The sequence below is a fragment of the Mauremys mutica genome, unplaced genomic scaffold (assembly GCF_020497125.1).
Source record: "Mauremys mutica isolate MM-2020 ecotype Southern unplaced genomic scaffold, ASM2049712v1 Super-Scaffold_100583, whole genome shotgun sequence".
Classification (NCBI taxonomy): domain Eukaryota; kingdom Metazoa; phylum Chordata; order Testudines; family Geoemydidae; genus Mauremys; species Mauremys mutica.
In genome coordinates, this window is record NW_025423350.1 from 621,009 (window position 1) to 643,166 (window position 22,158).

At 46.9% G+C, this 22,158-nt stretch overlaps 1 protein-coding gene across 1 annotated transcript; it reads right to left on the reverse strand.

The window, feature by feature from the left end:
- Positions 1–3,354: 3,354 nt before the first annotated feature.
- LOC123361393 lies at positions 3,355–16,082 on the reverse strand. Its single transcript, XM_045001412.1, has 5 exons — positions 16,055–16,082; positions 9,542–10,273; positions 7,590–7,796; positions 5,689–5,905; positions 3,355–4,193 (listed from the first exon to the last, which is right to left on the reverse strand). Exons 2-5 carry the CDS (start codon positions 10,260–10,262, stop codon positions 3,911–3,913), a joined length of 1,428 nt encoding a protein of 475 aa, XP_044857347.1. The 5' UTR covers positions 10,263–10,273; positions 16,055–16,082; the 3' UTR covers positions 3,355–3,910.
- Positions 16,083–22,158: the final 6,076 nt, after the last annotated feature.

Here is a 22,158-nt window from a genome sequence, read left to right on the forward strand (position 1 = left end):
TATTTTATTTTTTATTTTTTTTATTTTTTTTTTTATTTATTTTAACCAAGATGCATCATTACCTGGTCCGGACCAATACCATGAGGCGGTATGACAACCCCTCTTGAGGCGGTAAAAACCCCTCAGCACCGGTGCATTCTAATGCATTACCTTATGCATTACCTGTTGGCCAACTCAGCAGTTCCCAGTACTGCTATAACTAACCTTCTTGGGGCCTCTCCCCAATACCACTCTGCATTTGATCCTGCTGCACAGTCAAAAAGTTCAGATGGCGTGAGCCCAACAGAAACAGACGTCCCCCACAGACAGTCCTCCTCCGATACCCCAATAGAGATTTCAAAAGGTCTCTTACCTCTATTGTGGCGCCATGGGGTTCGAAGGGGAACGATCCGTAGCAGCCGTCTGTGTGTCCGTGGGCGTTGCCATCCCGGACGAGCCCCCAAATTGTCGAAGAAAACTCAGTTCTCGCTTATGTTTAGGTGCAGCAAAAACAAATACTTTATTATAATACTCTAGTGAACACAAGAGGGAGAGAGTGTCAGGAACTGGGTTGCCCCTTGTCCTGAACAGATCTCTCTCAATTAGTAAAACAATCATAACAATCTTTATACCTTCTTAACAGACAGTGGCTAGCAAACTTGCAGACAGTAAAAGTAAACATTTGCATTTGTTTATACATAAGCCTATTCATTATCTTATTTGTCTGCAATACCAGAACAGAAAACAAGACTGCAATTCACAAGGTCGTAACGACTTTTCACACAATTCACTCTGCACCAGATACAGGGTAACAGCTTAACCTCTGCTAATTAGCTAACATACATTAAGATCCCTTCAAACCTTTATTAATTAATTCTTGGCCTCCACATAGACAAATTAGAGGATTGGGCCAGAAGAAATCTGATGAGGTTTAACAAGGACAAGTGCAGAGTCCTGCACTTAGGATGGAAGAATCCCAAGCACTGCTGGGGACCAACTGGCTAAGCGGCATTTCGGCAGAAAAGGACCTGGGGATTACAGTGGATGAGAAGCTGGATACAAGTCAGTAGTGTGTCCTTGTTGACAAGAAGGCTAATGGCATATTGGGCTGCATTAGTAGGAGCACTGCCAGCAGATCGAGGGGAGCAATTATTCCCATTTGGCACTGGAGAGGCCCCATCTGAAGTACTGAAGTATTGCATCCAGTTTTGGGCCCCCCACTACAGAAAGGATGTGGACAAATTGGAAAGAGTCCAGAAGAGGGCAACAAAAATGATTAGGGGGTTGGGGAACATGACTTAAGAGGAGAGGCTGAGGGAACTGGGATTGTTTAGTCTGCAGAAGAGAAGAATGAGGGGGAATTTGATAGCTGCTTTCAAAAGGGGGTTCCAAAGAGGATGGATTTAGACTGTTCTCAATGGTAGCAGATGACGGAACAAGGAGTAAGGGTCTCAAGTTGCAGTGGGGGAGGTTTAGTTTGGATCATAGAATCTCAGGGTTGGAAGGGACCTCAGGAGGTCATCTAGTCCAACCCCCTGCTCAAAGCAGGACCAAACCCAACTAAATCATCCCAGCCAGGGCTTTGTCAAGCCTGACCTTAAAAACCTCTAAGGAAGGAGATTCCACCACCTCCCTAGGTAACCCATTCCAGTTCTTCACCACCCTACTAGTGAAAAAGTTTTTCCTAATGTCCAACCTAAACCTCCCCCTCTGCAACTTGAGACCATTACTCCTTGTTCTGTCATCTTCTACCACTGAGAACAGTCTAGATCCATCCTCTTTGGAACCCCCTTTCAGCTAGTTGAAAGCAGCTATCAAATCCCCCCTCATTCTTCTCTTCTGCAGGCTAAACAATCCCAGTTCCCTCAGCCTCTCCTCATAAGTCATGTGCTCCAGCCCCCTAATCATTTTTGTTGCCCTCCGCTGGACTCTCTCCAATTTATCCACATCCTTCTTGTAGCGTGGGGCCCAAAACTGGACAGTACTCCAAATGAGGCCTCACCAGTGCTGAATAGAGGGGAATGATCACATCCCTCGATCTGCTGGAAATGCCCCTACTTATACAACCCAAAATTAGGAAACACTATTTCACTAGGAGGGTGGTGAAGCACTGGAAGGGGTTACCTAGCGAGGTGGTGGAATCTCTATCCTTAGAGGTTTTTAAGGCCCCGCTTGACAAAGCCCTGGCTGGGATAATTTAGTTGGGGTTGGTCCTGTTTTGAGCAGGGGGTTGGACTAGATGACCTCCTGAGGTCTCTTACAACTCTAGTCTTCTATGATTCTATGGTTAGAGGTGATTTCTTCCATATGCCTATTGCCTATGCCAGCAAAACATGGTGTAGGCCTGGCCCCAGTAAGAGAAAGTCCCTGTCTCAAAGAGCTTATACTATAGACAAAAACAGATAAAGAGGAGTGAAAACACAGGCAAAGTGACTCAGCAAAGCCAGGAATAGAATGTAGCTGCTCTGACACCTACTCCTGTGTCCTAGTCACTGAACCATATTGCCACTCTCTTTTTCTGGAGCAGTTACAGTGAAATGTAGTAGAACCTAGCAACGTGCAATACAGATCTCAGGAATGCTATGAGCTTCATCAGAGCCTGCAAAATTTAAGCTTTAATTAAAAAAACTGAGGTTATAATTCTTAGAGTTGTTGAAACAAACCTTCTAAACATGAACCACATGCTGCACCACACCTTTTTTAGACAGAGAGCCTGAAACACTAGGTATGAAGCCCTCCATTTAATGGTCTAGCTTCATATGGGCCTTACCTACACTAGAAAATGTTGTAAACCATGGAATGTAGCTACACCGTTTTTAAAAATCAGGGCTTTGGAGCTGTGCTCCAGCTCCGCTCCAACTCCAGGCAAAAACCTGCAGCTCCACTGCTCCGGAGCTGCTTCATGCTCCAGCTCTGCTCCAAAGCCCTGTTAAAAATGGTTTAAGTACTAGTACAAACCAAACTCTTTTCCACACCAGTTCAGACATATGCAATTCATACCTGGTGGAAGGTAACATATTTTTCATCTGTGTTTAAAGGTGCTAGAGGTGATCCTGGGAATTAGACCAATAAGCCTCACTCAGACATGAGGTAAAATGGTTAAACTAGAGAGAGAAGCCACTTGACTATCCAGCATGATTGCTGCAAAGGAAAATCATGTTTCATGAATCTCTTAGAATGGGACAATAAAATAATAGGTCTTAAATTTATGGATAAAGGAGAACTGGTTGATCGTTTATTAGACTTTCAAAAAGCCCCATATAAGGACATTAAAAAAATCTAAGTGATCATCGGTTGGGAGGTAAAGAGGCACTATGGATTAAAAACGGGCTAAGACTCCAAAAAATAAATAAATAAATAAATTTTCATGATGGCTAAAGATTAACTAGAAGGGCCCCATGGTTCCATGCTGTGACTGGTGCAATTTGCTGGAATCCTGACTTTTTTGGTAACTCATCTTTATCCACCCAGACACCTCCTTTTTTCTGGCACTTCGCTGAGGCTTACATGCTGACAAATCCCTCCCTTCTTGTGTTTCCCTTAATTACTTTCCAGTATCCCTGAGCCACAGCTTCTCTTATTTCCTCTGTCCTGTCTCCCACGTCTGAGCTGCTGGCTAAAACTGTCAGTAAAATTTACCAGGCAGAAATGACAACAGAGTAAAACAAAAATATAATTTACATGTAGTCAAACATCATATTAACAGAAGTGTAGAGTTTTATCAATGGCCATTGGAGACTTACTCAGAAATTTTAATATAGAATGCCAGTTATGTTTACAGTTCTGGCTTGTTAGAGCTACAGGCTCAAAGAAGGCATTTCTGTTTTTCATATTCATAAGCCATTGGCTATAGTGAAGAGCTATACAGTTAGAGAATGTTGGAGGTTTGTTTCCACTACCTCTCTTCCTCACATGGAATTTCAGCAGAACTTTACAGAAACATTGTTTTCCTGATAGCAGTACATTTAGCAATCAAAGCTCTGTAAACAGTGGTGGGTTTAAAATAAAAGGCAGTGTACTCCGTGCTCCATAAGCAGTCACATTTAGAAGACACTGAATGCCGCTCTACAAGGAGATGTACCCTGCAGTCCGTTGTGATGTGAAAATTCTGGATTGCTTCTTTTGTTAGATTTGTGCCATCAGTAACATCAAGTTCTCGCAAACTCTCCATTTTAGCCAAGCTCAACAAGATATTGTCAGTCAAAACAAAACCACTGCGGATGAAAAACAGATTGTATTTAGGGCTTCAGAGGCAGTACAAACAGAGAGACATCTGAAATACAGAGCAAAATAACAGTTTCTGTATTGGCGACTTAAAGATCCAGAATCTCCCACTAGTGATGGCAGCGATGTGTGTTCATAGAATCAGAGAGATTAGAGGTGGTCTGGGTGGCCTAACCGGTCTCTTCCACGTCCCTGTCAATGCACAAGCATGCCAGCAGTGAGCATTGCTAGGGACAAAGGATTAGTAATGTAACTAATTGTAAAGAACTTTTTATCCCAGAGGGCTGCCCTACGGAATACGGATGGGCAAAGGGAATTATATGTCTACTCCAAAGCATGATCAGGGCATTTTGGCCAGCTCACTGCTACTCAAAGGTCAGATCCTCCCAAACTGCTGGATGAGCTACCAGGCCCCTCCCCCACACCACCACTTGGGAGAGAGGAAAAACTCTGCCTGCGCTGGATGGAGGAGTGAAAATGGCAGCCTACCAGGCCTGGACGTCACTATCTGGAAACCAGTAAGTTAAAAAGACTTCCCTGGGGGAAGGAATATTGAGGGACCAGGTGTACTATTCTCCTGCCAGAGACTATGGCTCTGCCCTTACTCCAGCTTCTCACTTCCCTGCTCGGTCCTTCAGTTTTTGGCTACCCAGCGTCATTGCACAGTTGCAAGTGCTGGCATCGTACAACCCTCACCATGGCATCCTCCTATGCTCTTTGGAAGTCAACTAACGAGCTCACTAGCCGTCTCATGTGGGGGTCAACAAGGTCAACTCACCTCCTGCTCACGTCTCCCTGTATATTCAGAGGATAAGGAAATGAGGGCAAGTTTCCCATGCCCACAATTCTTTAGCACTTGTGAGAGCAAAAACACTTGCTCCTGCTACTGACTACCAATTGCCTATTAGCTTTACTTGCATGATAAGGGAGATATCTCCCCTGCCCTGCCCTTCCTCTCCCCCGAATACACTGGGCTGAAACTGATGGTGTGGAAGCAAGGACTTGTTCACATGGTAAATGGAACCAAAATACTGAATGTGGCTACATTTCACATCTGTAATTATTGCAGTTCAAGCCTGTTTATTGATACTCTTATTTCTGAATAACTTGATTTCTTTTGTACTGAATTATTTCAAAATAGGGCATTTATTCACAAACAGACAAACTGAAATAGTCAGAGGTGTGAATTACAACCGATTTAGTTATTTCACTTCCATTTACTGGATAAATAACTCCCAGGAGATACAAAACAGGGTAAATAAAGAACCCCCCCCCCTTCTTAATCGCTTTGTGCTGCCTCTTTATTTAGCTTTAAAGGGGTGTTAACTACAGCCATGTCTACACACAGACTTGCACCAGTTTATCTAAAAATTGGTTTAAAAACCTCACACTTTTAGTTAGACCAGTGCAGCTTGTAACATACAAGTCCTAATGTAGTAAGTTTCTTTCATTCTTCAATATCTGCAGCACATTGTTTGGTCATACCTAAGGCAGAGTCTAGTCAGCAGTGGAAAGAGATGGGGAAATTGTTTCAGAGTCTTTTCATCAAATCCATATGAGAGGGTTAGATCCATTTCTCTTAGCTTCCAGGATTTGTCAGACAAACAGCTGAGAGCAGAGTTTGAGAGCTTGGTTCCAATCACACTTAGTTTAACAAGGCTGGAAGGAATGTTATCAACAAACATATCCAAATTGGAGATCCCTTTAAAAGCAGACAGAGAGGACAAAATAGAAAGACATTTATGACTCTTTTCTTGACAATATTTTTCAAAGTAAGTATCAGGGTTTGTTTTTTTTTAAGTAAACTTTGTCTACTTTTTTTTAATAGATACCAAAGTTCTATGTTTTTCATCCACTATTCAGCAAGAATGAGACAGTGCAAAAGCATGAAAGGTACAAATAAAACCAATGTTTGTGTTACATTAGCACCTAGAGGCCCAACTGAAATCATGGCTCCATTGTGCTAGGTGCAGTACACACACACACACAGACTAGGTCTACACTACTGCGGTAAATCGACTTATGCTATGCAACTCCAGCTACGTGAATAATGTAGCTGGAGTCGACATACCTTAGGTGGAGTTACTGCAGGGTCTACACTGCAGGGGGTCTTATCTTATTCTTCTTGTCGGGGGTAGAGTTCAGGGGTCAACTGGAGAGCGATCTGCTGTCGATTTGGTGGGTCTTCACTAGACCTGCTAAATCAACCGCTGGTGGATCAATCTCAGAGCGTCAATCCCGGCTGTAGTGTAGATGTAACCTTAGTGACACACTGTCCCTGCCCAAACAGCTTACAATCTAAATAGACAAGACAGACAACGGAAGTATCACCATCCCCATTTCATAGAGGCGGAAGTAAAGCCTGAGGAGAGTAAGTGACCTTCCCAAGGTCACAGAGGAAATCCATGGCAGAGCCAGGAACTGAATTTGGATCTCCTGAGTACCATCTAGTGCCTTAACCACAAAGGCTCTCTAGGAAGACTACATTTTCAAAACCTGCATTTTCAAGTGCTTAGCTTAATAACAGTATCTTTTGCTCCCCTAATAAAAATAAAAACGTCCAGTCCTGTGACTTAGGACTTGTCTAAACTTAATATGCTACAACCATAGGCACCGACTCTGTGGGTGTTCCAGCTCTGGGGCAGAGTGGGGGTGGGAAGAGGCGGGGTGGAGGTGGGGCTGGGGGCGGAGGGGTTGAGCACCCCTGGGGCCCAGAAGAAGCCGGCACCTATGGCTACAGCAGCACAACTGTGCAACTGTGTAGCACTTCAGTGTAGACACTAACTATAGTGACAGGAGGGATTCTTCCATCACTGTAGTTAACCCACCTTCCCTAGAGTCAGTAGTTAGGTCCATAGAAGAATTCCTTCCATTGACCTAGTACTGTCTACACCAGGGTTGGGTTGGCATAGCTACATCTCTCAGGGGTATGGATTTTTCACACCCCTAAATTTTCAGCATAGGCCAGCCCTTATAGAGAGGATTAGAACTTCATAGGGGTTATCACAGGTGCAGCTGCGTCCATGGCTGAAATGGGGAAAATCCCAAGTGTAGATAAGGAGTACTGGGGGTCTGTCAACTGGACTGGGAAGGAAACCAGGAAGCCATTAAGAGCCGCAAGGCAGCAGCTTCATTAAATGGTAGATATCTAGACTGATTTTTCAGTCAAGTTTGAATGAACACAGTCAAGCCAATCAGATTCTGAATTGGGGAACTGATTTTTTCAGAGACAATATTAAGATATATCAGCCAACAGAAACATCCATAAAAATAAGCTCTCTGCTGTCTTGCCAGTCACCATTTAACAGAAGATGAAACTACCACAAACCTTCCTAAGCCTGCACAGAACAAAACCCAAAAACACTTCAACCTTAAAAACAACTTACATAGAAGATTTAATTCTGTCAAGTTTGGTAGGTTCTTCAGCACTTGTCCAAAGACATCCACTGAGTGTAACAAAAAGTCCTTGATGTAACAAACAGTCAGTGTGTGGATAGTGGAGAGCTGATCCAGGAAACGCTCTGAAAGAAGGTTATAACCAGTTTGCCTCAAGGCCAGAGCGTGAAGCTGAAGTTTTGGAACAGGATGCGACTCTAAACATAGTGGATGACTGAAAAGGTGGGGGGGAGTACTTATTTGACATCCCAGAGATATTTGTTTTCCAATATTAAGGCACAAGTTATGTATAAGTCTTTACATTAGGTTCATACTTATGGTAGCACATAGTGAATATAACAGGAAAGATAGGGGTGAAATCCCCACACTTTGAATAAATTAGGTTGCAGTTAAGCCAAATTATTAACCAAACTGGAAGATATCTGACAATGAGTTATCTAGAAAGTTTGAACAATAAACAAACTAATCATTGGTTAGTAGAAGGGTCTGAAAAAAAGGTCAGATATGGAAATTTCACAAAGCGTCCATTTTAAAATTATTTAAAATTCCTAAACTAAGGAACAAATTCAGCTGACGATCCCCAGAGAACTTTCTCTGTTCTCTCTGATTATGTGCTGTAAAGTTGGTAAAGATACACAGGATTTTTCATACAAAACAAAGAGGTTGAATCTCTGCTTTAAGTGTAAAACTGAAGTATAAAAATGCTACAATACTTAAATGTGTGTGTCAAGATTTAAAAAAAAAATTACTAGTGATTTGGGAGAGACAAGGTGGGCGAGGTAAGTTTTTTGTGCCTGATTTTGAGGACAAGTGCTCAGCTCTTTCTGAAAATCAGGACCCATTAAAGGTGTCTCCATTTGGACATCAGAAAACAGACACACTTAAAATCAAGTCACTTTTGAAAGTCTTGGCCAAGAACTATATCCTCCTTTTGGGCTGTGATTATATTCTACAGCCTAATCACGGGTCCCCATATTTTATTTTTAGAGCCTGGAATTCCCAAAGGAGTCTAGCATCCAAAAGCTATCAAAATTCAGGGGAGAGGGACACCGAATTCCTTAAGTCCCTTTTAAAAATCCCAGCCATGATCACAATTTGAAAAAGCTATTTATATATTCAGTTTAAAATACTCCTCAAGCTTTAGGAAACATGTTTACGACATATCAAAACAGTAATGCAATGAAAATCTTAACCTAGTCCACTAAAGGAAGCGGATACAGTTAAGAATAAATCTTCACTAACAACACACTCTAATATACCCAGCGTGCAGGGGTGGCTCTATGTATTTTGCTGCCCCAAGCACAGCAGGCAGGCTGCCCGCGGCGGCTTGCCTGCGGGAGATCCCTGGTCCTGCGGATTCGGCGGCACGCCTGTGGGAGGTCCGCCGAAGCCGTGGGACCAGCAGACCCTCTGCAGGCATGCCGCCAAAGGCAACCTGCCTGCTGCCCTCGCAGCGACCAGCAGAGCGCCTCCCACGGCTTGCCGCCCCAAGCACGCACTTTGCGTGCCGCAGGGGCGGCTCCAGGCCCCAGCACGCCAGGCTGCTGGTCCCACGGCTTTGGCGGACCTCCCGTAGGCGTGCCTGTGGGGGGTCCGCTGGTCCCGCGGCTTCGGCGGACCTCCCGCAGGCTCCGCCGAAGCTGCGGGACCAGCGGACCCTCCGCAGGCAAGCCACTGAAGGCAATCTGCCTACCGTGCTTGGGGCGGCAAAATGCCTACAGCCGCCCCTGGCGTGCTGGTGCCTGGAGCAGCCCCTGCCAGCATGAAACCCTTTGAGCAACAACGGCTCCAATCCTGCCAGCTCTTATGCATATATTTAAAGTTTCACCCTGAGTAGTCCTATTGATTTCTCATGGTAGCAAAGTGAAACACCTGCATCAGAGCTGGCAGGACTGGTGCCATAATTCTGAATATAAATATAGCCTATAGAAACAACACTCACCTTCTGAAGAATAAGGGATGGGATGTTTATCTGGCAAACTGAGGCATAACAAAAAATGCTCCTTACTCAGGATACAAGAAAGTGACAGTTCTCTGAGTTTTGGTAAATGGAATAAAACATACTCTAGTGCTTTCTCAGGAAGAGCCTTTTGCACAGTCTGCAATGAGAGCGTATGTAGGTTTTGTAAGCAAGCAATTTTGATCAATTCACTGTCACTTAAGAAGGTTATGCCACACAACAACAAGTGAGTAAGGCGTTGAAAGCGCACAACTTCCATGATTACACTTCTCTCAGATAATCTAGAGCACGTTTTCAAGTGAAGTTTCTGTAGATCTGTGAGCAGCTGTAACCCTTGCAGGATTTCCTCACTCCAGAGGGAATCCACAGTTACATCTAGCAGACCAGGCATGAACCTCAGCAGCTTTTGCCATTGCTTAAGCCTAATGTCTTTCACTTCTACAGAAGTGATCTTTCTTTTCCGAAGCATGTCCCAGAATTCGGCGTTGAAAGCGCTTATGCGTCGGAGGACAATGGTACTCTTTTGCCACACAACAGGCTGATCAACCAGGTCCTTGAAGAAACTGCATGTGGCACGGACCTTGGATTTTTCCGCAGCAGGAAGGTACATGATTATCTCAGTCAGCATTTCTTGCGGTAACTGCAGCAAGTGAGTGGCTCTCATTATCCCTGTATTACTGGCTGGTATACTTTTCTCCTGCATTCTTCCACTCTCTTTAAAAAAAGACAACAATTAGTTATATAGCCAAGAAAAGTATTATGTAAATGTAAGCCCTGTGGCCCAAAGCCTACAAGGGGGAGTTGACTGAGGCCTGGTCTACACTAGGACTTTAATTCGAATTTAGCAGCGTTAATTCGAACTAACCGCTCAACCGTCCACACCAGGAAGCCATTTAATTCGAACTAGAGGGCTCTTTAGTTCGAATTTGGTACTCCACCCCGGCAGGTGGAGTAACGCTAAATTCGACATGGCTAGCTCGAATTAGGCTAGGTGTGGATGCAAATCGAACTTAGTAGCTCCGGGAGCTATCCCACAGTGCACCACTCTGTTGACGCTCCGGACAGCAGTCCGAGCTTGGATTCTCTGACCAGCCACACAGGAAATGACCCGGGAAAATTTGAATTCATTTTCCTGTCTGGGCACTTTGAATCTGACATCCTGGCTGGACATCGGGGCGAGCTCCGCAGCACCTGCAACGATGCAGAGCTCTCCAGCAGAGGAGTTCATGTGATCTGTGAATAGAAAGAGGGACCCAGCATAGACTGACTGGGAACTCTTTGATCTGATCGGTGTGTGGGGCGAGGAGTCTGTGGTTTCGGAGCTGTGCTCCAAAACAGGGAATGTGAAGACCTACGAGAAGGTCTCCAAAGCCATGAGAGACAGAGGATACAGGCGGGATGCAACGCAGCGCCGCGTGAAAATCAAGGACCCCAGACAAGGCTACCAAAAAATCAAAGCGGCAAATGGACGCTACGGAGCCTGCAACCACTGCCCCACCAGTGACCATGGGCTCTGATGATGGGGCAGTGTCGACGGACAGTTCCTTGACGATGTTCACGGACGGGGAAGATGAGGAAGGGTTTGTGGAGGACGAGGCAGGCCACAGCGCTTACAACGCTGGTTTCCCGGAGAGCCAGGATCTCTTCATCACCGTCACGGAGATCCCCTACCAACCCTCCCCGGCCATGAACCCAGATCCTGAATCAGGGGAAGGAGCAGTCGGTAAGTGCTTTAACCATGTTAACTTTTATTATTAATGTAACAGGAATCTTAAGTGTGTGAAAAGGAGGTCTCTCTATATATGGGGATAGAACAGAAATCCTCCACAGAGATCTCCACGAAGCTCTCCTGGGGTTACTCGAAAAGCATCAGCAGGAGGTTCCTGGAGAGAGCTGCCTTATTGGGTGCTCCGTGGTAGCACACTTTTCCGCGCGAGGCTTTCATTAATTACTCATGGAGCACTGCCTCCCCGAGCACGGCTGCATCGGGCCCTGGTTCGTGCTAGCTTTCACGCAGCATGCGCTCTCTATCTCCTTCAGTGACCGTCCTCAGGGTGATCTTGCTCGGAGACTCCTGCATCTATTTAGGGTAATTACAGTAATTTTACGCCTGGTCCAAAGTATGTTTAAAAAATCTCCAGACAGACGGCATAGCAGAGACTCAGCACGCAGCTGCGTGACGAGCGTAACGGAAAGCCAAAGAATATCATGGACGGTCATGGAGGGAGGGGGGGAATGAGGACGCAAGGTATCCCACAGTTCCTGCTGTCTCCGCTAAGCATTTGCATTCTTGGCTGAGCTCCAAATGCTTCTAGGGTCTAACACAGTGTCCGCGGTAGCTCAGGGCATAGCTCGGCAATTTACGCAACCCCCCCCCTACACCCAGAAGTGAAAGGGGAAACGGTCCTGTGTTGACTCTGTTAGATGTCACCGTATCCGTAATGAATGCTGCAGTTACATGCGATGCTGCAGCACTGAACAACGACATCCTCACTCCCCCCCCCGCCATGGGTGGCTGACGGTGCAGTATGACTGATATCCATCGTCATCATCAGCCCATTGGCACATGGGGCAGTGCAAAAGGACTGGTAACCATGCGTACTAGCATCGGTCAGGTCGATCAAGGGCGCCTGGCCCTAATTTTTCATGGTAGATGGTGCAGTATGGCTGGTAACCGTCCTCATCATAGCAACAGGGGGCTGAGCTTCATCAGCCCCCACCCTTCATGTGTAAAGAAAAGATTCAATTGCCCCTGGACTATCAGCAGGATGATGGTCTCCTTCATCCACAGTAATTAATGTCCTGCCTGGACTATCATTGCAGCTGGAGGCTTCCTTCCACTCATTTCTCACAAACAAGTCCCTGTGTCTTATTCCTGCACTCTTTATGACTTAATCACAGAAGTGGTGGGACAATGGTATGGTAGCCCAGGAAGGCTGCGGGAAGGCCGGAATGAGCAGGTGGGGTTGTTTCAGGATCACCCACTGTGAATAGCATTCAGCTCAAAATTTATGTATTATCGGACACAGAGCAGCTGTGCTCTCTGGTTCTATGATACAGAGGTTCTCTAGTACACTTGCCCATATTCTAGGCAGGACTGATTCTATTTTTAGATACCAAAAAGGAGGGATTGACTCAGGGAGTCATTCCCAATTTTTGCTTTTGCGCCCCTGGCTGATCGGCCAGGGGCACTTATGACAGCACCACATGGTGCAGTGCAAAAGGACAGGTAACCATGAGCATCTTATTACCGTCTTCTTACCAATTCATGGTATGGTAGACGGTGCAGTATGCCTGGTAACCATCCCTGCTGTCATGCAAAAGCAAAAGCATGCTGCTGTGTAGCGCTGCTGGCCTGCCTCTGTCAACGGCATCTAGTACACATACGGTGACATACACAAAAGGCAAAACAGGGTCCATGGTTGCCACGCTATGGCGTGTGCAAGGGCAATTCCGGGAAAAGGGGCTCGATAAGATTGTCTGCCGTTGCTTTCCCGGAGGAAGGATTGAATCGCGACATTTACCCAGAATTCATCGTGAAAATGATTTGTGCCCCACCAGGCACAGGGGTCTCAACACAGAATTCACAGAGACAGCCTAGACTCAGTTATTTGTTCGCAAAAATGTATCTTTGCAAGGAATTCACTCGCTGTTTCCCATCTCACAGCTTCCACTGTCTCCAGACCTGCCACAGCATCCACCTCGCAGAGGCTGGCAAAGATTAGGTGGAGAAAGAAAAAGACAAGGGACAAGATAGTCGATGAACGTATGGGCTGCTACCTAGCCAAGGCGGACCAGCAGAGCCAGTGGAGGGAGACCATCTCTCAGTACCAGCGATCACACAGCGAACGGGAGGAGAGGTGGCGTGAGGAACACAAGCAGGCGACTCAAACGCTGCTTGGACTAGTGAGGGAGCAGACGGACACGCTCCGGCGCCTTGTGGATGTTCTGCAGGACCGCAGGAGGACAGAGCCCCCCTGCAGTGTATCTTCAACCGCCCTCCCCCGCCACAAAGTCACATACCCCCCTCACCCAAAAGAACCAGGAGGAGGGGCGCCCGGGGCCGTCAATACTGTCAGTGCACCCCAGCAGAGTGCTCAAGTACCCAAAAGCTCCCATACCCTACTTTTTCAGAAGTCCTTCCCTTCCTGACTCACACAAGTCCCAATCCCAGTCCCATCACCTAACTGTCTACTTAAGTAATAAAAATACTTTGCTGTTAATTAATGTTTCTGATTTTTTTTTCCACAGAAGACTGTGTTTCAATGGGGGGCGGGGGAAAGGGGGTTGTTAATTGCATAGGACAGGCACCTTTCACACGGTACAGACACGGGGGAAGGATCAGCAGCGGGTCACACACACAGTGCAGTCTGTAGGCACCATGGTCGGTATGGGAGGTGGTTTCCAGGTTCTGAGTGGGCGGTGGGGATGTTACTTTGTAGCGGGGGAGGGCGGTTACAGATCTTAGACAGCGGTCCTTGTCCTGGACCGCAGAGTCACGCAGCAGAGGAATCTGTATCCGTCCTCCTCCGCCACAAGGTCACATATCCCCCCGCACACAGAATTCGAAAAAGAGGGATGGCAGGCTCCGTTGAAAGAAGCATTCCGGCACTGCGGACCGCTGTAGGAGCAGGAGCCTGTCATTTCTTGAGTTTACAGGCGGTCTTTACATCAGCGCACACCCTACCCAACACAGTCTGCGTCCCAGTGTCAAGCCTTTAACGAAAAGTCATGAATAAAGAAACCTCTCTTAAGTAACAGTGTGACATGTATTTTATTTTTACACGTGTGTTGGAAATGGGGGAAACGGGGTGAACGGGGTATGTAACCGAAGAGGAGAGTCAACAGTAACTGGGTAAAGAAACAGGGGCACGTTCAGCTTCTCTGTAAAAAAACTGACCAGCCACAGGTCACGCTGCTCGCTGCTCGCTGGGATTAGAAGAGTTCCTTGTCGCTGTCCCAGGCGCCTGTATAGGGCTTCATGAGCAAGTGCATTAGCGGGCAGGCTGGGTCACCTAGGATGACTATAGGCGTCTGCACATCCCCAACAGTTATTTCGTGGTCCGGGAAGAAACTATCTTCCTGCAGGCGTATGCGCAGCCCACAGTTCCTGAGAACACACGCATGACGAACCTTGCCCGGCCACACGACATTCATGTTGGTAAAACGTCCCCTGTGGTCCCCCAGTGCTTGCAGCACCATTGAAAAGTAGCCCAATTGCTCAGCAGCTGACTGTGGAAGAGGTGGACGATAAAGTGCGAGGAGGAGAAAACGACGATGATAGCAGCGGGCTCCATGCTTGCAGTGATGTGGCGTCCGCGCTATCACTGACCAGAACAGTGCACGAAGAGATTGCCTGCAGGCGCTTTAAAGGAGGGAGGAAGGGATGGCGTGATTGACGGTTCAATGACGACAGTTACCCAAAACCACCCTCGACACATTTCTTCCCCCAGCAGGCATTGGGGGCTCTACCCAGCATTCCAATGGGCAGCGGGGACTGTGGGAACTGTGGGATAGCTTCCCACAGTGCACCGCTTCCAAAGTCGACGCCGGCCCCGTTAATGTGGACTCAGAAATTCGAATTACTGTATTTAGTGTGGATACACAAATTCGACTTCATAAGGTCGAATCCACAAATTCGACTTAAGTAGATTCGAAATAGTCTTGTAGTGTAGACAAGGCCTGAATGAAGTAGCATGACTGCCAACTACATTTATACCACATATTAACATGTACCATGAAATACATAAATGTGTGCATAAACTACAGTGTGTTTTGTAGAGATACTGTAAATACCATACACGTGTTACAATAAAAGAATGTTAAGGTTGCAAGGTCAAGTACAGGAAAGTTAGGAAGTGGCAGAATTAAGGTTGTCTGTGCATAATGATACAGTAGGGCATTGAACTCTGCATTAAAAATTCAAGCTGTCACTTGAAGTATAAGGGTTTTCTGGTTTTGCTTGGGGGCTCTGTAGGGAAGCGTGTGACCTGGATTTTCAGCAGTCAGTCTGTAAAGAGTCAGCCTAGAGCAAAGTGGATTAAGTTGTGCTTCTCTGTTTGGGGAACAACCTGCTTTGTCTCGCTCTGATTTTGATTCTTGTGTGTTAGGGTCCTGGAGTCTAAGAAATAAAGTAGTGTGTTACCTTATTTCAAGTGCACAAGGAACTGGCATTCTTCCTTGATATTACAGATAATCTAGTGCAGAAGGGATAAAATGGGCAACCATACATTAAGTTTTAGGAGATTTCCTGAGGCAAAACAGTATGTAAAACACTGGATGCTAGAAGATAGCAATAACCACTGCTATAGGATGGAGCCACTCATTGACACCACATGTACCTTTGTACGTATAATACAGCCAATATGCTTAATTTCTATTGCCCTGCTACAGCCCCAAGATTTGTTTATACCTAAGCCACAATTACTATCTAAACAACCAGACACAAAATATAAAGGTGCCCCTTCCCTTGCAGCTACTGTTTTGATTTTTTACCAACTTCCTCTGGTGTTTTCTCTCTGTCTCTAATTCTATCTCCCTTTTAATTTTACCAGCTAATTGTTGGGTTTATTTTAAATTACTTTACCAGATGATCCCAGTTTAACTGATTGATGCACGGTTAGCAGCACAGGTAGATGAAACCAATAGCATAATGCAAAGTTATCGGCTTGCTGAAGAAAACAGTGCATGGGACTGGTGAGCACTTCCCTTTCAGTTTTTCACAACCAGTCCCCTTTCTTCACCACGTGCACATATAGCATGTTGCCTCTCATCCCCCTGCACACCGGTTGCTCTCTCTTCTGGGGTTGGAGTTTTTCTATACACAGATTAGAGGGGAAGCAGCACAGATACTTAGGAAATCCATATCTGATGGTCTTAGCAAAGAATGGGGTCCAGACAGCCACTCTTGCCCAGATGCCTTGAGCTTATGAAGGAGATTTTTCATCAAACTCAACAAGCTGTTACCAGATCCCTCTCTGAAGAGAGGAAGCTTGGACTCTGAGCGCCTATAATTGTGTATTTTCCTTTTCCTTGATTTAGATTTTATATATATGCACTGTGCCTAACTAGTGTAATTATCCAGTTAGTTACATTGTTGACTAGTTAATTATATGGCCTTTTGCCTGCAACTCTGCATTTTAAAGCTCAACTAGTGGAGCCAATCTAAATCCTTGAGGTCTGGTCTATTAGATGCCTTGGCTATCTCCTGATTTCACTCCCTTTTTATTTTTTTGTTATCTCAGTGAGCTAGCACATCTGGATAAAAGTTTTGTTAGTGTCACCAATCACTTATCTTTTTCCTTTTGTAACATAGTGGTAGAACTCACCATTTGGAATATTACCCCAGGCACTAATAATACCTACAGACCTACTGAAGTCATTAGTAACAAAAGGGCTGCCTCATCACCTGGTGGATATAAAATCTTGTGCCCAAGTAGCCGTGAGATAAAAAACCCACTCAGATGGAAAATATTTCTTAAATTGAAAGAGGACTTTGCCTTTCTTGACAAAACGCAAATCAAACTGAGCAAGAACATTTCTTTTAAAAGTCTTAGGAAATTTCAAGAACAAAGCAGAGATGCCCCTCTTGTTAATAAAGAACACTTGGCTCATGCAAACACCTGCACATAAGTAACTTTACTCATGTGAGCAAAGTTGCTCGGTTGAATGGAGTCTTTGAGGGGGAGCCAGAGTCCCTTTTCTTGGTCAGATATTAGGCACTGAAAGTAAAATCCTGTGTGCGGGGTTAGCAGAGACCCCTTAGCCCTGGTTGCAGGTGTATGGGCCGAATTCAGCTGAGTGCTGATGTTGACATACGGGGGGGGGGGTTAATCTTCGCAGCCTTGCGCCAAACCGCCCACTGAGTTTCCGAAAGCGAAATGCTGAAAAGGAAAAAACACACGAGAGGCGGCCCGGGGTGGGGGGCTGTTCCCCCTATAGCGAGCGGCCTGTTCTCGGGGTCCAGTCCCCGCGCTGCTTCTTTCGCTGGGGGACCCGCTGAGGAACCGAACCGAACCGAACCAGCCCAGCCCAGCCCAGCCCAGCCCAGCCTCGCGCAGTCAATCAGCACGCACCGCCCCCGACCCGGGCCGCAGCGGGCAGCGCTCACTTCTGTTGTTAAATAATAAAGGGGGGGGAGGGGCACGTTCCCCCCTCTCACCCACCTCACAGCGACCGCGGCTGACAGGCTGGACCCACCTAGCCCGCAAACACCCGCTTCCCGCTTCCCGCCCACCTCGCCTTACGTCACTGCGAGCGAACCACGCCCCGCGTGCCACGGCCGCAGCCCGGCCTCCGCCGACGTCACTCCGCTCCCTGCCAATCAGCGTGCGAGGCGGTGGGACTCAAAATTTCTAACGGCTGCGCGCGCGCGTGGCGCAGAGGAGAGAGAGGCGGCGGCGGCGGCGGCGGCGCGAGCGAGGCGGCGGGTGAGTGTGGCGGGCCGGGCGCTTGGGGGAGGGGTGGCGGTGTGACAGGGCAGAGCGCGGTCCGGGCCCGGCGCGTCCCTGACGCCCGGGGGAGGGGCGGAAGCCGGCGGGGCTGTCCGGCTCGGCCCGGTCCGGTCCGCCCCGCCCCGCCCAGGGCTAGACCCGCGCTGTTGTCTGGGCTAGGGGAGAGCCGCGGTGGGTGACCGCTTGTACCAGGCACCTGCTGTCAGCAGCGGCGGCTGTTCACTCCCGGGCTTTATGTCTCTCGTGGCCGGTGCTCGGCGCTGCACACGAGCTCTGTGGCGCCCATGAAACCCCAGCTCTCCTTGCACAGATGCCCTGGATATTGACTATGGCTAACAGGGCTCTGGGGGTGGGGAACTCCTAAGCCCAAGGCTGAGCTTTCCCCATCAGTTTCCTGAAGCCGGGAAGAGGCTGGAGCCTTGTAGGTTTAGAAAACAGCCAAGGGACTTGCACAGTGTGCAGAGGCGGTCAAAAAAGCAAACGGGATGTTAGGAATCATTAAAAAGGGGATAGAGAATAAGACTGAGAATATATTATTGCCCTTATATAAATCCATGGTACGCCCACATCTCGAATACTGTGTACAGATGTGGTCTCCTCACCTCAAAAAAGATGAGGTAGCCAGAAGGATCCCTTGTACAATATGGGGAGTGGGTTAACTGTGCATGTCCTTGCTTCCAAAGACCGTCAGTATGCAAATTTTAACAACAATTCTCAATTAAAAGATTTGGCCAATGTAGTTTCTTTCTCTTACTTAAGAAAATCTATTAGACTTTAGTATATCACATTTTCTGATGTAACCAAACACTTTGTATTCTAAGTTGAACAAAACAAGTATCTGCATTTCAATCCAACACTTCCGCTTGAGTTCAAATCAGACCATCTCATGAAAATATTAAACACAACAATTCTGGCCACGAGACAAACACCACAAGACAGAACATAGAACACACAACATAATTTTGACTGTGCCAGTAAATCATGGTACGTTGAATGCTGTGCAGCTGGCATTAGTTTTCTTTGATTATCTGAAAGAAAAACAGAGGTCCACCCCTTCTGGGCAGTTAAATACTTAAAATATACAAATACTCTTGTTGATTCTAGGCAAAACAGAGGAATTACCCCATATTTTCTCGTATGTGTTTCTTAGACATTCCTGGTTCAGCGGCCTCTACCTTATCAGTTAGTTAATTTGCATTAACACAGATGCTTTCTGGCTTGCTTTTATTTCTTTTAACTCCTGCTTTTAAACACTGAAAGAAAACATCACCACTTATAGTGCCTAATAAAAGTTTCATTACATAGCACTGTATACATTCTTCAACTGATTTAACAAAATTGTTCATAGCCAAATGATTGCAATCTAATAATTTCTTTGCCTGAATTTATCTACAAACATTTCAAAGACACCAAAAACTTTTCTCTTTAGCATTTTTACAAAGTTCAACTGCTGTTCCATCCAGCAACTACAGAGTCAACTTTTCACTTTCCTTAAAAATCACTTGCTTGTCTCCCAACAGTCACTTTTATCAACTCAAATCACCATTCCAAATATCCTCTTGAGTATTTGAAATCCTCATGCTTATATTCACTTACTCCTTCTTTCCACTACACCCTCAAAAGTTTCCAACCTGTTTTCCAATCTCTTTGTCTGTTGCCTGCCCGCCTGGGCCCGATCCTTTTTTTCCTCGCTGAATCATTCCGTCCATGGACACTAGCTTGTTCCACAACCAGTTCTTAGCTAGGAGGGTGAGCTTCTCAACTAGCCCCACCCTTCTGGTCTTTTCCCCAAAACATTTCTACTCACAAGACTTCCCGAGTCCTCCCTTGTAAGGCTTGCCACCTGGGCAAAAATACATGGCCATTGGGTAAAGGCCATTTACTTAACACATAATCCAAACCACTTTAGGGGGTCCACCCAGAGACCCACCCATTTGTATGCTGACACTTAAACAGAAAAGAAAATTACACAGAAAGCAGAGAGAATTACAGTCTAAGCCAGATTTTTCTACTTCTATTACATTGTCCGTTACAGGGGGCGGGACAGAAAGATCTCAATACAACCTCAGAGCTTCATCGCACACATGGCTTCCACTCTGAGGAATTACGAACGAGAAGTTCAGTTCCGCTCACACACCCAACGCCCAAATGAACAGAGCAGAAAAACAACAGTAACCGGTTAAACAAAACAGAACAAAACTAAATAGTGTTTCCTTATTCTATTAGGACTCACCTATAATCATGCAATCCTTATCATATAACACCAACAATACCAAACAAAGCAAACATAAAATAACAAGGGTAAAAACAGATAGATGGTGTAAATTCTGCAGGGCTCCCTCATACATAATTGCTCACCAAACTGTGACAAATTCCTGTTACTAATTTATCCCCCATGTCAGGTGATCAGACTGACAGAGCATATAATCAAATTTTAAAGCTTCATTAAAAATAATAAAACAACAATGGAGAGTGTTGGGAATGCTCCCACCTCACACAGGAAAAATATGAATGCCCCAAGCCTTAAGCCACTTTAATACTCACACATGTCTCACTGGAAAGTTAAGCTTTGCAAATATAATTCCAATTCTGTAACTTGTACTGCCTTTGGTTGCCTGTGTCTCTATTTTCCACAAGCAGCTGGGGCTGAAAGCAGTTTTTCTTTGCACTTAGCATAGTCTGCACTGATTCTTGACCTTGAACACAAAACAACTTCTCCTTTATCTCTGGGCTAAACCGAATTTCAAATTAACCCGTTCCTAGACAAATTGCTCACACTGTGTCAGAGGCTTTTCTTTGGTGATTAAAAGCTCCTCTTAGATATATGATCTCATCTAGATTGAAGGTACCTTCTAATGGGCATTATTTAGATGGATTTTCACGCGTGTACAGATTCCAATCATTTAAATACCTGCAGGTTTTAGGACCATAATGTACGTGTAGCGAGTCGGTGTGGTTCCCCTCCGGCCCAGCAGAGGGAGCTCCTGACCGGGAGCCTTCTAGGAACCAAGGCAGCTGCCCAGACTGGCCTCCGCTTCCCCGCGCCCACTACGAGGAAGTGCCGCCCGAGCCGCCCCGTGACAGGTACTGGGACCACCCGCCGGACCGCCCCTGCGCCCCCCCCGAAGAGGAGCCGCCGGGGCTTCCCCGGCCCTGCTTCCCAGAGGAACCGCCGGAGCAGGCCTGGCCGGACTTTCCGGAGGCACTACCAGACCTCCCCCCAAGCCCAGACCCGGAGGAGCCGAGGACCTTTGGCTGGCCCGAACCGAATACAAGTGTGCAGGTAGGCCCCGAGGGGGATATGGAGTGTAGCCCGGGGATAGCCGACCCCTGTCAGGCTACGGACACTGAGGTCCCCATGTCAGTGTGTTGCGGTCAGGACCCCACTGACCAGCGGCCGTGAGAGCCGCTACTAGGGCCCCGGGCTGGAACACAGTGGAGTGGGCGGGCCTGTGTTCCCCCTGCCACCCCACTCGCGGGTGGCAGTTTCCCCCTCACCTCCGCGCTCAGGCACGGAAGCCTATATTGACTTTGCTGTTGCTCAGCCCCTGCTCCAGAGGCCTGAGCCTATATTGACTTTGCTGTTGCTCAGCCCCTGCTCCAGAGGCCTGAGCCTATATTGACTTTGCTGTTGCTCAGCCCCTGCTCCAGAGGCCTGAGCCTATATTGACTTTGCTGTTGCTCAGCCCCTGCTCCAGAGGCCTGAGCCTATATTGACTTTGCTGTTGCTCAGCCCCTGCTCCAGAGGCCTGAGCCTATATTGACTTTGCTGTTGCTCAGCCCCTGCTCCAGAGGCCTGAGCCTATATTGACTTTGCTGTTGCTCAGCCCCTGCTCCAGAGGTCTGAGCCTATATTGACTTTGCTGTTGCTCAGCCCCTGCTCCAGAGGTCTGAGCCTATATTGACCTTGCTGTTGCTCAGCCCCTGCTCCAGAGGCCTGAGCCTATATTGACTTTGCTGTTGCTCAGCCCCTGCTCCAGAGGCCTGAGCCTATATTGACTTTGCTGCGGCTCAGCCCCTGCTCCAGAGGCCTGAGCCTATATTGACTTTGCTGTTGCTCAGCCCCTGCTCCAGAGGTCTGAGCCCAAGGACTGCTGTCCGGCTGCCCGCCCTAACTGAGGGCCGGGGCGTATACTTAGTGACTGT